This window comes from Ovis canadensis, chromosome 2 (genome assembly GCF_042477335.2).
Source record: "Ovis canadensis isolate MfBH-ARS-UI-01 breed Bighorn chromosome 2, ARS-UI_OviCan_v2, whole genome shotgun sequence".
NCBI classification, from domain to species: Eukaryota; Metazoa; Chordata; class Mammalia; order Artiodactyla; family Bovidae; genus Ovis; species Ovis canadensis.
This window is the reverse complement of record NC_091246.1, coordinates 145,865,316-145,882,035: the sequence shown is the minus strand read 5'-3', so window position 1 is coordinate 145,882,035 and position 16,720 is coordinate 145,865,316. Positions and strand designations below refer to the sequence as shown.

At 37.6% G+C, this 16,720-nt stretch overlaps 1 protein-coding gene and 1 non-coding gene across 2 annotated transcripts; one reads left to right on the top strand and one right to left on the bottom strand.

The window, feature by feature from the left end:
- Window positions 1–2,491: 2,491 nt before the first annotated feature.
- On the bottom strand, window positions 2,492–15,314 carry SPC25 (SPC25 component of NDC80 kinetochore complex). Its single transcript, XM_069577315.1, has 7 exons — window positions 15,155–15,314; window positions 14,003–14,155; window positions 13,833–13,898; window positions 8,061–8,207; window positions 6,491–6,595; window positions 4,529–4,627; window positions 2,492–2,643 (listed from the first exon to the last, which is right to left on the bottom strand). The coding sequence occupies exons 1-7, from the start codon at window positions 15,180–15,182 to the stop codon at window positions 2,519–2,521; spliced, it is 723 nt and encodes a 240-aa protein (XP_069433416.1). The 5' UTR covers window positions 15,183–15,314; the 3' UTR covers window positions 2,492–2,518.
- Window positions 4,907–5,009, top strand: LOC138434825 (U6 spliceosomal RNA). Its single transcript, XR_011254903.1, has one exon. It is a non-coding gene; the product is annotated as a U6 spliceosomal RNA (small nuclear RNA).
- Window positions 15,315–16,720: the final 1,406 nt, after the last annotated feature.

Here is a 16,720-nt window from a genome sequence, read left to right as displayed (position 1 = left end):
ACATTTTAGCAGATTTTGTGCTGATTCTGTTTTTTCAACTTAACTAGTGATTGAGTTTAATTTTAGAGTTCTTGTTCCATTTTATTACAAAATATGGAATAGGTTAGTGTACCCCACTGAGATTCCATTTCAATTAGTTTTATTACTTAGGCATATTTCTTTCCCATTCAAGAAATTGTACTTTGTATCTTATATCTTGTGCTTTATTTCTGTATCAGGAAGGTTTTAAATGCTGAAAACTATTATTTTGTTTTTACAACATACCATCCTAAATAAAACGGATAGAGGAAGTTTAATGGACTAGCTTGGTTTCCCTTTCATATGTATTCTTACCCATTCAAAGTACAATTTTCATAATGTATCAAACTTTAAAATTTAAGCTTGTCATTATTGTTCAGTTGTGTCCCACTCTTTGCAACTTTGTGGACTGTAACACACCAGGTTCCCTGTTCTTCATTATCTCCTGGAGTTTGCTCAAACTTATGTGCATTGAGTGAATGATGCCATCCAACCATCTCATCCTGTCACCCACTTCTCCTGTCCTCAATCTTTCCCAGCAACAAGGTCTTTTCCAGTGAGTTGGCTCTTCACATCAGGCGGCCTAAGTGTTGGAGCTTCAGCTTCAGCATCAGTCCTTCCAATGAATATTCAGGGTTGCTTTCCTTTAGGATGGACTGGTTTGATCTCCTTGCAGTCCAAGGGACTCTCAAGTCTTTTCGAGCACCAGAGTTTGAAAGCATCAATTCTTTGGCGCTCAATCTTCTTCATGATCCAACTCTCACATCTGGACATGACTACTGGAAAAACCATAGCTTTGACCAGACGGACCCCCAGTTAGAAGTGAAGAATGGTGGTCCTTGAGGAGAAATGGATCTAAGCGGAGAGCTCCCCATTAAGTCTCTCATTCCCAATCTTCATTTCTCTAAGTTGCAGGTGAAAAAGATCTTTCAGAATCAATGCCTGGTGCCTTTTCACTCTATGGTTCAAAACATTATATCCAGAATTTGTGGTAGGATATGTGGTTTTTCTCTAGTTTTAATGAATGAAAATATCTTCTTAAATTTTTTGTTCCTTGTTGTATTTCAAGCAGGGAATTCAGTAAATATGTACTCACTATAATAGTCACCTGCTATCTTTTTTATGTTAAACATTTGGTGTCTATTTCCATTCAAAGAATAACATCCCTACTCTTAGCTCAGTCATCGTGCTTAATCCACCTCCAGACCTGGGTTTCCAGAGGATCTAACCTAATCCAATGTATATACTTTACTCTTCTGATCACCAGTGATTGGTTCAGAGATTGAGATGAGCTTGAAATTGCTGGGGGTCACCACATGGAATCTTAACCCAGGAGAAACAGCTAAGAAATGGATCCTGCTTATATAATTTAAACTCCAAACCAAGCCAGGTCCATAAAAACCAAAGCTGGGTTTTGATATGTCTTTCTATATTCATTTAAATGTAGGTATATTACAAAATAAAGCCAAATGTGAAGGTTTGCCTAGGAAAACTGGATAGTCTGCTCACTGAACTGCCTGTTAAAATACTTCTTTAGCCAAGCTCATGCTTAGACAGGATAAGATGATAATTTGTACCACACACTCCAAATCTCCAGGACAGTTTATCAGCCTTGCATCTCTGCAGAGATAGTATCAATCGGTGGTACCTAAAAGCTGCTCTGCACACTGGGAATGGCTGAGTAATAACATTCCCACTAGTCCACAGCATTCTTAGATGAATTCCACTGCTATACGATTGTGAGCAGAACCCTGAGCCAAGTCCTAGACATGAGAGGCAGCTGAGGGATGGTGACCTCCGCCCACCAGACAACAAGGGGAAGCCAGATGTAGCTAGAAGCATGGAGGCCACTGCTCCACGGCTTTTAGGCGTGCCCAAGATATCCTGAGACAGTACTATGTGTCTTCCACTAAAGCCAGCAGACCTAAACAAAACCAAATTTAAAAGGAAAGAATAGTGACAAAAATGAAATCCTAGAAGAACACTGATTGAGTTCTAGTCTGTATTGAATAGACTCCAAAGATGTCAAATATATGTCTAGACCACAACTAACCAGTATAAATATTACAAAACGGAAACTGCTTATGAATTTTCTACATTTGGATTTTCAAAATTAGATCTTTTCTAGATATTTTAGAACACTGCCAACTTTCTTCTGATACAAAGGTTTGTCCTTTAACTGTAGATCCCTCTTGGTGTAGGATAAAAACATTCCTTCCTTTAAGACATGAGGATGATAGCATTTACTCTGTGAAGTACATTTTAGAAGTTGCAAACCACAGGTTGGACTCACTCCCTTCATTTTTTATCATTACTGATCCATGACTTCTTATAGCTTGACTTAAACCTTCTTTCCCAAGATTTCAATTAAAATAATTGACAAAAATCAGCACACAGAAATGTTACAAAAATAAAGATTATAGACAAACATCGAATAATGACAGTTTTTTAAAAAAGAGAAACAACAAAGGGATAATGGTTTTTATACACCATTTATATATCAATTATAAACCAGGGCAGTAAAAGCTTTCCGAACGTTGGCAAGAAAAGCCGAAAAATTGTTGGTCTGCCTTACTTTTTCTTGAAATTCTGCGAGGCACTCAAGATGAGGAGCACTATCTGACACTAGGAGGGAAAAAAAAGAAGACAATATTTTTAGAAGAGAAGTATTTGTAACTTCGATGCTCTCATATGATTCAAGTCATTTCAATTCCATTTTCCTGAAATGCTTTCAGCACAGAATGACACACAAACTTGATTTTCACATCCTAACTATTTTTTGGACCTTTCCTTTGTTTAATCTCTAAATATTCAAATATTAAATACTACAATCTTGTTTTAAATAGATGGTAATCAAGGATTGAAGAGCTCAGAGATAAGAACAGAAGGCCATTTCCTATCATCTTTCCCATACATTTTAACTATTTCAACTATTTTAACAGTATTTTTTTTAAACTGTTGTCAGTTTTCTGTGCAAAATTGAGCTTCAAATCTAATTTCTAACCACTCAATCAAAAAGAGAACAACTTTCAATGCCAACCCTTAATAACTGACAACTATGGAAAGAAACATCTGCTGCTTTACAACTGAAATGGGGATCATTAGAAAATGCTATTCCCAAAGTTGTATTTACATGGCCAAATGGGACTCAGAGTCACAAATAACAATATGGCCCTCACATGCAGTTGCACCAGCTGGTACATACTAGGAGCAAGTCTCCTGTGAAGGTGGTCAAAGGAAAGGAATGATTCACCTTTCTCTATCACCAGTCTTGTCCTTTGTCCAAGGAGAAAAAATTGAAGGCTGTCAGATTTCTAGTTCTTTGGCAGAGACTGCTTGAGAAACAAGGCCCATGACCAAAGCAGAGAAAGAATAGCAAAGAGCACCTGGTTCCAAATTTATACTGTGCACTGTATTTTAATACATTATCAGAAACTATAACACTATATAACAAGAGAGGCTATCCAATTTAGAGAAAACTGAGAAGCTAGGTAAGAGGTCTTAGGATTTGCTTTTTAAAAGTTAGCAGCCATCAGATTAGAAGATATTTACCTAGAGAGAGGAAAAAAAAAATTTGTACTTGAACTATATTCCTAAAATATAAACTCGAGTCACTAAGTCACATCAGGGAGCTGACTCAGCCATTTTCCTGAGTGTCCATCTGCTATTAATACAAATGCTTTGCAGACACAGATATAAAGAGCTAAGAACCATTTTTCTGAATTCCAGTAAGTTAAGGATTACTTTAGAATCCTTAACATAAGAATAATAAAAAGAGATAAATAAATTTCCATTCTTTTTGTTCACAATATTGCCAAACATATAACTTTCCACACATTAAAGACCTTTCTGGTCCACTGTAGAAGCAGCAATGAAGCAAAATTCCCAACATTTGGGATTTTCAGGATAGGAATATTTTAAAATTTATTTTTTGGAAATTAAATTGTCACATTCAAATCATCTACTTAGATCACATACAATATTCACATTGAGGCAGTCATATCCTTTACAGCTTTAGCTTTAAGTTCTCTAAGAGGATAATTCATACTTGCATATGAAATGCAGTGATCGTTGGTCTTTTAACTCTTTCAGCCATTGTGGCGCTGTGCCATCCAGAAGAGAAGTTACTTATTAAGGTTTCTGCTGCTGCTAAGTCACTTCAGTCGTGTCCGACTCTGTGTGACCCCATAGACAGCAGCCCACCAGGCTTCCCCATCCCTGGGATTCTCCAGGCAAGAACACTAGAGTGGGTTGCCATTTCTTTCTCCAATGCGTGAAAGTGAAATTGCTTAGTCGTGTCTGACTCTTCGTGACCCCATGGACTGGATACTATCTATAAATCAAAACTATAGTCATTGCCTTTAGAAGACAATATCACAAGAAGCAAGACTGGAAAAGAAAGCAACAGCTTGTGGGAATATTACTTGCCTTCACGTTACTTTATGTTCTAAGTCAAATAACATTCTGGGATGCCAATCTTAAATACCAGTTAAGAGATAGGGGTACATACCTTCATAGTCCCTTGCTTCATTTAGGCACAGGGAAAACATAAATGGGCGATCAGGATGCTTAGGGTCAACATCAGTGAATATAAACTGTAATTTATCACCTGAAAAAAGGGATTAAATTATTTAGTATGAGAATTATTTTATTGTGCCAAAGCTCTCCATTGAGATGAGCTTTCTTCCCTCCACCTCTGATTAATATCTACACTGCTATAAAACAGTATTTCCTGACTTTGGGGACTATGAGAAACTTCTACTTTAAATCTAAAAATAATTTAAAAGCTTTAAAAGTGGTTTTGAGACAAAACTAAACAAAACACAAAAAAGCACCTCAGGATAACAGTGAAGATAAAGACCAATGGATCAAAAGTTCAGAGCTACGCTTGCTTCAGTAGCACATACACTAAAACTGGAATGTTACAGAGAAGATTAGCATCACCGCTGTGAAAGGATATCATGCAAATTTATGAAGCGTTCCATATTTTTAGAAACCAACACAATATTGTAAAGCAGTTGTCCCCCAATTGAAACTAAGTAAAATTTTTTAAAAAGTTTCAGAGCTGGTCTTTATGTTCTCCTCTAAGCAAAGGTTAATATTTTGCATTAAAGACTCATTCTGACAGATAGGAAAAACATCAAAACTAAGGCAAACAGATTTATGAATAGAGGGTCTAATTTCAGAAAGAAGTATAATTGGTAAATAAATGGGGAAAATGGTCACATTTTCATTAATAATCAAAGAAATATATTTTTAAAAGTTTCTATTATCTAATCAACTGCCAGATAATAAAATAAACCAAAAATCTTTAAAAAGAAACTACAATTCTGGCACAAACAACAATGAAATGGGTACTCTTTACATTATACACAGATTGCATTAAAGAGTTGGCCTAGCAGGCCTGAGACTTCTGTCCCCAGAAAAGGTCTGCTTGCAAGACTGGTCCTTGTCTGGGAGATCAGAGATCCCCAAGACCACCAGAGGTCTGAAAATCCACTAGGAGGATTCCTGGCGCTCACCACTGGTTGTACTCAGACCTATGATTACAGTGAAAGGATACAGCAAAATCAGCAATGCAAGTAATTCCTGGGGTGAAGTCCAAGCAGAACGAGGCCAAGCTTCCAGAGTCTCTAATGAGGTTCCCTGGTAGACAACACGTCATGTGTCCTGTCACAATTCGATGCTGACGGGATTAATCACATCCTGTGTGACTCCACTGGCTTAATGCTCTTGAAAACTTGCTTCCTCTAGATTTTGCCCCATGCGACTTTTTTCTTTGGGCTGATTTTGTTTTGTATTCTTTCACTGACATAAATCTGAGCCACCCTGAGCCTTGTAAATCTTTCTAGTGAAATCACCAAAATGGAATGTAATCTTGGGGACTCCCAACACCATAAATATTTCTATAAATGGACACATAGATATGTAACAGCGGCAGAAATATTCCTATGCTTTAACTCAGTAATTCACCTCTGGGAATTTCATGAAAATTGTGCCCCCCAAATGGAGAAGTCTATGTATGTCCACTATAGTATTTCTAAAACTGAAAAATGTAAAATCCAAGTGTTAAACTAAGAGTAATATACGGGTTAAACAATAGATAAAAGACTGAATAAATTAAGCTACACTTATGGAATGAATTATTATACCACTATGTTAAAATTACCATTATGAAGGCTATAGCAATTAGAGAAATACTAATCATACAACACTAGTAAGAACAAGGAACAAAAAAATTTTTTTTCATGCTGGCAACTATGCCTAAAATACATTTACTAAAATGCTGGATGATAAATAACCAAGGCAGGAGTAATTACATTAGGGTGATAAAAGTTTGGTAATTTTTTTCTTACTGTTTAAAAAATTAACAATGTGGTCATTATCTTAGCTGAAAATATTTTAAAGATTCTTTTCTACTTAAGACAGACTTTTCAAATATCCTATGTTTTACTTACATTAATATACTAACCATAAATTTTTCTAATTTCTAGTCCAAGTCGATCTTTATATAAGTCTGCAGATTTCTGTAGCCTTTTCAACCTCTCTTCATTAGCTTTGTTAGCAGTGGAAATAGCTATGATTAAAAACCACATACAATGAGTATAGAATATTTTAAATAACATTCAGTTAATATTCTTTTAACTAATTTTAAAAAACTTAAAAACAACCATAAAAATGATACCAGGCAAATAAATCAGCTTACATTTACATTTATTACACTTTCTATCTCCACCAATTAGCAAAAGGGGCTTTTGTTCATTCAAGCTGGAAGGAAAAACTGCATGAAAAAATACATACCAGTATTAAGAGTAATAAGTTTTGTTCTATTTTATTATAAAGCAGCATGAATAAATAGGCCAAGGACTTGTAAGCTTAGCAGAGAAACATAAAGACTTCTTGTACACTATTTCGCTTTTTTTAGTTAGCCAAAAATGTATCAGTTGCTTCACTGGAAAAATACTCTATTATTTTAAATAGGAAGTCAGCGTTATTTCATGCTAGTTTAGAACTTTTTTTCAGAAGTTAATGCAATATTCCCTAAGTAATACTTAAGAGTTGAAAAAAATAATGTCGATTCGTACACAAACTCTATAAGAAAGAGCATTCACGAAACAAACTTTGCTATATTCAAGAGATTTTAGAATTGATTATTTCATTTATGGGCAAACAAGTCTTCTATATAAAAGAAGCAGCTTTTTAAAAAAAAACATAAAAGTCTTAGACAAAGAGGCTTTACAGCGTGAAGAACACGCTTAATAGTTCCTGGCAGAGGATGCATGATCAATCAATCTGTTGCATAAATTACACGATGGTTTCTCCCAGGCAAATCTTATTTAGTGAAACTGTCTCCCACTCTGCTTAATTAAACTCCCACAATAATGAAACTCAATTTCATTGTTCTCTGGTTCTGTTGGAAATCAAAAGGATCAGTCTTCGCTAATGTATATATATGGAATCTGGAAAGATGGTACTGAGAAATCACAGGAAGCAATGGAGAAACAGACATAGAGAACAGATTTATGGACATGAGGGTTAGGAAGGACAGGGTGGGATATACGGAGAGAGTAACATGGAAACATACATTACCATTTGTAAAACAGACAGCCAACTGGAATTGCTGTATGACTCAGGGAACTCAAACTGGGGCTCTGTAACAACCTAGAGGGGTGGAATGGGGGGAGGTGGGAGGGAGGCTCATTGGGGAGGGACGCTGGTATACCTATGGCTGATTCATGTTGACGTTTGGCAGAAACCACCACAATACTGTAAAGCAATTTCCTTTAATTAAAACTAAACAGGTTTTTTAAAAGACAGAAAAAAAAACAAAAAAGGCTCTTTAAGCAAAAGAAAGAAAATAAAATCTACTTCGCAAATTTCACAGACACCTTGCGGAGAGAGGTGAGGGACTGGCTATGGCCTTAAAGTACATTAGCTACTTCTGGCAATGAACTGGGGAGAAGGCAACATGTACATAACTGCGAGCCATCACTACTTTGAAATTTAGATTGTTTTAAATACCTGTACAACTGGAAACTTACTTTCCTTCTTCCTAGCATATTCTTCCTTAAGATCCTGGATATTTGCAGTCAGTGCCTCCACTTCCTGGTTTTTGTCTTTTACTTCAGCAATCAACTTTAATAAATTCTCTTTTTTCTCTTGAATGAGCTTATTCTGTCTGCAGATTTCTGCAAGAAGCACAAAGTATTAGCTAGAATCTATATGCTTTGCTCATCAGCATGTATCTATAAAAAGAGCAAAATATTGACTTTCACAAAATTAATGTTTTAATTGATAAACATTTCCTAACAATTAAAAAACCATAAAAGAACAAGAATCCTTATCCTTTCCTATTTGTCTTTGAAAACAAAAATGAGGAGACAAAAAATGCATTTTTAAATGAGAATGCTAAATTAAACCAAGAAATACAAAATCAGAAGATCATGACCTTTGCAGCTCTCCCCATCAAATAAGTACATAAAGAAAACACCACCAAAGATGGACAAATGCTAAAGATGGCTTTTCAGATGCTTTGAAGAAATACCTAATTTTAATGCTAGATATCTGGTATATTCTGAAATATACCAAAATGATAGAAGGAGAGAGGAAGAGAGGACGGTAAGGAGGCAGTGAAGAAGGAAGAATACACAGAAGAACTATATTAAAAAGATCTTCATGACCCAGATAACCACGATGGTGTGATCACTTACCTAGTGCCAGACATACTGGAATGTGAAGTCAAGTGGGCCTTAGGGAATATAACTATGAACAAAGCTAGTGGAGGTGATGGAATTCCAGTTGACAGCCATGAAATTAAAAGATGCTTACTCCTTGGAAGAAAAGTTATGACCAACCTAGATAGCTGAGCGCCGAAGAATTGATGCTTTTGAACTGTGGTGTTGGAGAAGACTCTTGAGAGTCCATTGGACTGCAAGGAGATCCAACCAGTCCATTCTGAAGATCAACCCTGGGATTTCTTTGGAAGGAATGATGCTAAAGCTGAAACTCCAGTACTCTGGCCACCTCATGAGAAGAGTTGACTCATTGGAAAAGACTCAGATGCTGGGAGGGATTGGGGGCAGGAGGAGAAGGGGATGACAGAGGATGAGATGGCTGGATGGCATCACGGACTCGATGGATGTGAGTCTGAGTGAACTCTGGGAGTTGGTGATGGACAAGGGAGGCCTGGCGTGCTGCGATTCATGGGGTCACAAAGAGTAGGACACGACTGAGTGACTGAACTGAACTGAACTATTTCAAATCCTGAAAGATGATGCTGTTAAAACGCTACACTCAATATGCCAGCAAATTTGGAAGACTCAGCAGTGGCCACAGGACTGGAAAAGGTCTGTTTTCATTCTAATACCAAAGAAAGGTAATGCCAAAGAATGCTCAAACTTCTGCACAATTGCACTCATCTCACACGCTAGTAAAGTAATGCTCAAAATTCTCCAAGCCAGGCTTCAACAGTATGTGAACCGTGAACTTCAGATGGTCAAGCTGGATTTAGAAAAGGCAGAGAAACCAGAGATCAAATCGCCAACATCCGTTGGATCATAGAAAAAGCGAGAATTCCAGAAAAACATCTATTTCTGCTTTATTGACTACGCCCAAGCTTCTGACTGTGTGGATCACAACAAACTGTGGAAAATTCTTAGAGATGGGAATATCAGACCACCTGACCTGCCTCCTGAGAAATCTGTATGCAGGTCAGGAAGCAACAGTTAGAACTGCACATGGAACAACAGACTGGTTCCAAATCGGGATGTGAGAGTTGGACTATAAAGAAAGCTGAGTGCCAAAGAATTGATGCTTTTGAACTGTGTTGTTAGAAAAGACTCTTGAGAGTCCCTTGGACTGCAAGGAGATCAAACCAGTCAATCCTAAAGGAAATCAGTTCTTAATATTCATTGGAGGGACTGATGCTCAAGCTTACATTTCAATACTTTGGCCACCTGATGTGAAGAACTAACTCACTGGAAAAGACCCTGATGCTGGGAAAGATTGAAGGTAGGAGGAGAAAGGGAACAACAGAGGATGAGATGGTTCGATGGCATCACCGACTCGATGGACATGAGTTTCAGTAAACTCTGGGAGTTGGTGATAGACAGGGAGTCCTGGCGTGCTGCAGTCCATGGGGTCACCAAGATTTGGACGAGACTGAGTGAACTCAACTGACTGAACCGAAGAAGGAAGGGGGAAATCAAGACATTCAGGAATAATCTAGGTCAAGATATATGTATGCTTTGTAAGGAAAAAAAAAAATGCAAAACTGGTCTCAGGCATACATTTGACCCAGTTATATGGAGAGACATTTTAAGCTTCTAAATAATATAAAGATATAAATGTTTCCCAAACCCATTTCTGTGTTTAATAAAGCCCCTGTGGAATTTGGAGGGAATAGAAAGGGAAGATCCAACAAAAGTAATTACACAGGTGAGAACAGCTAGGAAATATGGTGACAAAAACAATAAGAAAAGGGACTTGCCCTATCAGATTTAACAACTGTGACTGTGACAGTATTAACACAACAGCGGTGCTGTGAAGTAAGCGAAGTTGCTCAGTTGTGTCTGACTCTTTACGACCCCAGGGACTGTAGCCTACCAGGCTCCTCTGTCCATGGGATTCTCCAGGCAAGAATAGTGGAGTGGGCTGCCATTTCCTTCTCCAGGGGATCTTCCCGACCCAGGGATTGAACGTAGGTCTCCCGCATTGTAGACAGACGCTTTACCGTCTGAGCCACCAGGGAAACAAACAAAAGTTTGCAAACAAATATGGGCATATTTACAAAATTAATATGATAAATATCATAAATCAAAAGGTAAATTGTTCCCCAAACAGTGCTGAAATCCAAACTAAAATCCACATTTAAATTAAATATTTAAATGTAAAATGAAACTTTATAAAACCTAAAAGGCAGTATCTGTGAATATAAAATTAACTATATGGGGAAAGATCTTTTTACTTGAAGGCAAAAGGAAATTGAAGAGAAAGGCAGGCAAGCAGACAAACATATTTCAATCAAATAAGTATAAAAACTCTAAGCTAAATACTTGCTCTTATATTTATATAAATTTACTCATTTCACAATAATACAATTATGATGGACATCTTACTCTTTTTTAAAAGAAAAAACTAATATATATAAAATAGATAATCAACAAGGACCTACTGTATAGCACAGGGAACTCTACTCAATATTTTGTAATAACCTGTAAGGGAAAAAAATCTGAAAAACAATAAATATGTATATATAACTGAATCACTTTGCTGTATACCTGCAACTAACACCCTGTAAACTAACCGCAACTTCAATTAAAACAAAGAAGAAGAAAAAGAAGTCTCAGCAGTTCAACAACTTGCTCACAGCTTTACCTGCTAGAATGCAATGAACAGTAAGACCTGGATCCAAACTTAGGTCTTAACTTCAAAGGTCATGCTTTTAACCATTAAACTATCCTCTCCCAACAAAGGTTACTATTCTTAATCTAAAGAAGACACAAATATAAATTCGAAAAAAAAGGACAAAGGAATGAACAGAGGAAACACAAAACGAAGATGGTTAACAAATACAAAAGATAATTTAAACCCAGTAATCACAGATATGCAAATAAAGCAATAACATACCAATTACACACTTTTCTGTATTTTCTAAGACTTTGTGGACATGATCAGATTATATAAGACATAATTTTAAAATAAACATCTAATCAGAATTACCAGAAAGAAAAATGCTACTTTTTAAGGATAATTAAGTAGAATTTCACTGCAAAAGAGATGCAGATTTAAATGTTAAAAGTTCTCAGTTGCCATCTGGCTTCTCAGCTGTTACCCAAGGACCTTGATTCAATCACAACTGTGGGTCCTCTTTTCCTCAGTGGTAAAGGAAGTATTTTGGCCACCTGATGCAAAGTGCCGACTCATTAGAAAAGACCCTGATGTTGGGAAAGGTTGAAGGCAGGAGGAGAAGGGGATGACAGAGGATGAGACGGTTGGATGGCGTCACCGACTCAATGGACATAAGTTTGAGCAAGCCCCGGAAGATGGGGAAGGACGGGGAAGCCTAGCATACTGCAATTCATGCGGTTGCAGAGTCAGACACGACTGAGCAAATGAACAACAAAAAACAAGTATAATAATGGCTGTCCCATTTATTTACCCCACAGGATTAGGCTATCTAATGATGGTGTGAAAAATTTTAAGCTAGTAAGTGGTACATAAATACCATGTATAGGAATGTTTTTACTCTAACATTTGAAGGACTGTGTGATTTTCCTTCCTGCTGCTGGTTATAGAAGGAACGAGAAGCAGTAAAAGGGCATGGAAGCTTCAGGGCAGCTAAGAAAGTGGACCTGGGTAGAAGTCTTCTGTAACAGCCTCCCAGGAGTTCCAAAATCACATGCCTTCAGGGGCCAGATAAGTAAGTGGTCAAGGCAAAGCAAAGCAGAAGAAACAACCAGGGACTGTAGCACATTAAGTACATGCGTCCCGTGTAAAGATACTCTGATTTGACAGTGTTCAAAACATGGTTTGGCAAAATTTAGTATCTCCAGTGGATTTTGGCCTGTGGCTACAAGCCTGTGGTCTGTGTGTGAGAATTCAGTAAAAGCTGCTAATCCACTCTGGACAATCTGCAGAGTGGTAGAAAAGAAAGGCAGGAACGATAAAAATATACAGAGAAAAACTGTCAGATCTTAAACCTACACCCAAAGAGCTGAGAGAACTCCAGTTTTTCAAAGTTGTGAAACTCATTTAAAAAAAATATACATCAGTGTGATGAACAGGTACTGATTTTGTATTCTAGTCTGTGAAACTCATTTTTTAAAAATATGGGCATTTATACATCAGTGAAGATTACTCTCACGAGCAAATGCTAAGTGAAAAAGGGACAGAAATACATATTAATACGAAATGCTGCCACATATGTAACATTCAAAACCTCAATACTAAAGTAAACTACTGATAGATTAGTTCTAGAAAGTGAGAGAAGAGGAAGGTATAACATGGGATGTTCTATTTATTAAGCTGAATTGTGTGCATGTGTGCTCAGTCCAGCTCTTTGTGACCCCATGGACTGCAGCCTGCCAGGCTCCTCTGAAATTTTCCAGGCAAGAATACTGGAGTGGGTTGCCATTTCCTCCTCTAGGGGATCTTCCCAACCCAGGGATTGAACCCACTTCTCTTGTTACTCCTGCATTGGCAGGCAAATTCTTTACCACTAAGCCCCCAGGGAAGCTGTATATACATATACATATATATACATACATATATACATACATACATACATACATACATACATATATCAGAGTTGGACCATAAAGAAAGCTGAGCGCCAAAGAATTGATGCTTTTGAACTGTGGTATTGGAGAAGACTCTTGAGAGTCCCTTGGACTGTAAGGCGATCCAACCAGTCCATCCTAAAGGAAATCAGTCCTGAATATTCATTGGAAGGACTGATGCTCAAGCTGAAACTCTAATACTTTGGTCACCTGATGCAAAGAACTGACTCACTGGAAAAGACCCTGATGCTGGGAAATACTGAAGGCAGGACGAGAAAGGGATGACAGAGGATGAGATGGTTGGATGGCATCACTGACTCGATGGACATGAGTTTGAGCAAGCTCTGGGAGTTGCCGATGGACAGGGAAGCTTGGCATGCTGCAGTTCAAGGGGCTGCAAAGAGTGGGACACAACTGAACGATTGAACTGAACTGATATATATAAACACACTGTTTTACTTATATGAGGGATTTTATGAAGATGTTTAATCTAAAAAAACTCTCTATGATCTATTTCTACAGTTTGTCACATACGATTTTGATATTCCAGAAACATTTCAACCATCCGTTCTTCTTCCTTTAATTTCACAGACAGCTTTTCTGAAAGAGAAAAGGAGTTGAAGTTTCAATTCAGTTGAAATTACACTAACAAACAAACAAGAACAACAAAGAATAACAGCATGTTATGAGTTAAATGTAGGTACCTGAAAATGCTTTAATGGAGTCCTTGTAGGCTTCTCTTAGTCCCACCATCTGACAGGAGGTGTCATTGACAGTGCTTTTGAATTTATTCCAAAATTCATTTATGCTTTTATCAAATAATGCCAGTTCATCATCTACCATTTTGTAAGACAAGGCTACAAAACAAACAGGACACACATTGTACTTTTTAAGTTACTGAAACCATATCAGCCACATATTTTGGCAGTTTGAAATTTGCTAGAAAATGGTTAGCAACTTACTTTAATACACTGAAGTATAGTTGATTTACAATACTGTGTTAGTTTTAGGTGTACAACAAAGTGATTCAGTCATATATACATCTATATTCTATTTTTCCACTCGATTCCATTATAGTTTATTACAAGATTTCAATTTACCGTGCTATACAGTAAATCCATGTTGATAGGGTAATGTGTATCCCTTAAACCCCTACTCTCATAGCAACTTACTTTTAACTCTAAATATCCCAGGGCAGATCGAGCCACCGAAACTTAACTATGGTATAGGTGCAGCAGGAAATCAGAACACCATCACTCCCTAGGAATTCATTAGTAGTAATGAGTGTTATCCCCACACCACACTCACTCTGACCCTGGGAAATATGACTCTGCCTCCGTTTTCTCACAAGTAAAGTTGGGGACTGCTAAGCCTCCTTCCAACTCTGACCCTTTTGATTCCGGCCTGGATTGCCAGGTCCCAGAAGGCGCAGCCCCTATCATGGGATAAGATCCCACATATCTACACTCCTTCCTCCTCCACCTCCAGATCAAGAAAGGTGGCAGTAAAATGGAAACTGGAGGAGAGTTTAGTGGGTTTAGTCCAGGACCTGTACAAGTAACCTCGACTTTCCCGGCCTCAGTTCCTCTCCTGTGAAAGGATGTTCTGTAAGATCCCAGGTCCTATCAGTTTTCTGTAACGCTACAACCTTCCCAATGACAGAAAATCTCCCCAGAAAATTCGCAGACTTGTCTTCGGTGAAACCCCAAACCCCTCTGCCTTGTGGCTGCCCATTCTGCTCCCTAAACAGCAACAAGAGGTACATTTCATGCTCCGCCCCCCAAATACGCATTCCGCCTCCAAACCCACTTTTCCCTACCGCGACAGGCGGGTTTCGAGCCCAGCTCAATTCTCACCTTCTCCGGCAGGCCTGAGCCCAGCCATCAGCCCCACAAAACCTGAATCGATTTCAACCAACAGCCGAACTCCAAACCCCGCTGCCGCAGCCGAGCCAACTTTCCTATTTCAAACCTAGTGCGCCTTCCGCCTCCCGCCTTTGGGCTCACATACGCCTTCTTATTGGCTTATAGCGTAGGCTCTTTCATGAAGGGATTGGTTGATCTAGCCCTCTGGGATTCTCGCGAGAAAGATAGAGAAAGTGGCATTCTGGGATTGGTAGTTCTCTTTTGAGAACAGCTGACCTCGTCAGCTTTATTTCAGGAAAGTACTAACAGTTCCTGGAGGTCTCGCCTGACTGGCCATTCATCCTTTTCAGATAAAGGATTCCGCACAAAATATAAATATTGAACTTTAATTGTATTCTGTTGCCAAGTATATAGCCTTTATACTATAGGTAGTTTAAATAAAATTAATAAAGCTTATAAAATACCATTGCTTAATCTGTCTAGTGGCTGAAATATTACTGTTTATTGGCTAATAATAATAACAAAATCCAAAATTTCTTGACTCTCGTTTTAACCCTGTGAATTAAAACAGAGACATGAAAAGGCAGTAACTAATACTGGTAGTCCCTGCCCCAGTAGAAACTTAGCAACACAAAATTTTTAATAGTGAAAGGGAGGGGCAAGATAAGGGTAGGGGATTAAGAAATACAAACTACTATGTAAAAGATGAATAAACTACAAGAATATTTTATATAGCATAGAGAATATAGCCAATATTTTATGATATCTTTAACTGGAATATAATCTCTAAAAATATTGAAGCATTACTGTTGTATACCTGAAACTAATGTAGTTCTGATTTACAATATTTTCAACTATACTTCAGTGAAAAATAATACATAAAAACTTTTAATATCCAGGATTCTTGCTACCTGTTGTCTCTGATTGGCTGTATTGTAGATTAATGTGAAAAGGAGAGTAGTAAGGCAGAGGTAATTCAAGGTTTGAGACAATGATGCTGCTGATGGCAGAACTGAAGCTGTCTTTTCAGCAGATCTGGTGTGGTCAGGGAGAGGTGTTGTGGGAAGGAAGAAGCATCATGAGTTATAATTTTAATATGTTGAGTTTGAGAGAATATTGTTGACGATATTAACAAAGCAACTAATGTCTTGCAGTCAATTTATTTCTTCAGTTAATTACAGATTGGGTAGCGTTTCAACTCTGCAATAAGACTTCCCGGGTTTGAATTTGCTAAATGTGATGATGAACTCCACCAATTTGCTAAGTGTGATGATGGGCAAGTTACTTGGTCTCTTTAATCTCAGTTTCCTTATCTATAAAGTGAGGGTAATAATAATAATAATATCTTCTTCATATACCCTATGTGAAGACTCAAAAGAAAGTAAATGAGAATACCTTGGACTAGGTCCTTGTAACATAAAATGGTTTCTTGTTATTATGATTTATATACTACCCACTTCCTATTCAATACACTATCCTATTAAACACATATAAATAAGACTTTAAATAGAACAAAATCTACAGTAGCAAAGAAAGAGAGAAATTGTTGCAATTCAA